At 38.6% G+C, this 1,219-nt stretch overlaps 1 protein-coding gene across 1 annotated transcript in view; it reads left to right on the top strand.

The window, feature by feature from the left end:
- TJP2 (tight junction protein 2) overlaps nt 1–939 on the top strand; it is a 65,505-nt gene extending 64,566 nt beyond the window's left edge. The window contains exon 24 of the mRNA XM_009328079.1: nt 23–939. Coding sequence (XP_009326354.1) covers nt 23–191 — 169 coding nt within the window. The 3' untranslated portion in view covers nt 192–939. The remainder of the gene's footprint in view (nt 1–22) is intronic.
- Nucleotides 940–1,219: the final 280 nt, after the last annotated feature.

The following is a 1,219-nucleotide window of genomic DNA, read 5'->3' as shown; positions in this document are numbered from 1 at the left end:
TTTCCCTGTCTTGCTGTGTTAGCTCCAGACCTCCAGAACCCCAGAAACCTCCTATTAGACCTTACCTAGAGAACCGTGGCAGTTACGGCAGTGATGCAGAGGAGGAGGAGGAGTACCGTCGGCAGCTATCAGACCACTCTAAGAAGGGGTATTACGGACAGCCATCCAGATACAGAGACACAGAACTGTAGGCTTGCTAGTATCTGCATGTATAATGTTCTTTTGAGGTTTCTTCCTTCACAGCCAAAGTGGAGCAGTAGTTAGTCTTGAAAAGCTATATTTTTATTGCGGGTGGTGTTAGAGGGTACGCTACTCAACTTAGACATATCTATACGCTGGAACTGGAAGAGTTCATTTTTGGGGATATTATTTTGTTAGCATCTAAGAAAAGAAATCACTGTTGCCTGAATGCTGTTGCCTGTTTTATAAGGACCAAATCCTGAAAGTTTGTGTTAATTCTTGGTGTTTTCGTATTTTAACATAAAAACCCTTTTTTCCCTTTTATTAATGCTGCCTTTTTGGACTGTTCTGCCGTGTTATGAAAGTATGATCCCAGAGATACACTTCTTAATGCAATAGAACTAAATTTGAAAGTGTATTTTTGAAGAACAGTAAGTGCCTTTAACAAGAAGCATCTTAAACTGTTTGTTTTGACATCTGATACTTGGTGCAAAGCCATAACACACTAAAAGGGGATTGACTGTTTTACCTATCTTTTTTTATCAGTTTCATGGTAACAATTTCCCTTGCATGTTATTTTTCTAAGTTTGTAGATGCATATGCAATATTTCATAAATACTGACTGTACATAAGAGGTGCAATTGACTGGGTTGTTGGAAAAGACCAGGATGTGCTTAAACAGAGAAAATGATGTAGGAATTCAATCATGTATTAAAATTTACACAGACTGCAAATAATAAAGGATATATTCTAGACAAACCTTGTGTATCTTATTTTTCTTTTGAACAGTGTTAGTTTTCTAGCGTCTCTGACTTTCATGAGTATACTTACAGCAGTAAGTATACTGCTGTTCAGTTCAGGGTCTCATCTCCTGCTGTTCAGGTAACTGGGAAACGTCACTGTTGATGTTGCTTCCCAGTGTTCTGAACATCATTTTAAAATTTCATAGAATCATAAAATCATTAAGGTTGGAAGAGACCTCCAAGATACCGTCAAACCGTCACCCCCATGCCCCCTTGCCCACTTCCTTAAGTGCCTC

This window comes from Pygoscelis adeliae, unplaced genomic scaffold, assembly GCF_000699105.1.
Source record: "Pygoscelis adeliae isolate BGI_AS28 unplaced genomic scaffold, ASM69910v1 Scaffold45, whole genome shotgun sequence".
NCBI lineage: Eukaryota > Metazoa > Chordata > Aves > Sphenisciformes > Spheniscidae > Pygoscelis > Pygoscelis adeliae.
Note: the sequence above shows the minus strand (reverse complement) of the source record. Positions and strands in the feature narration are given on the sequence as shown.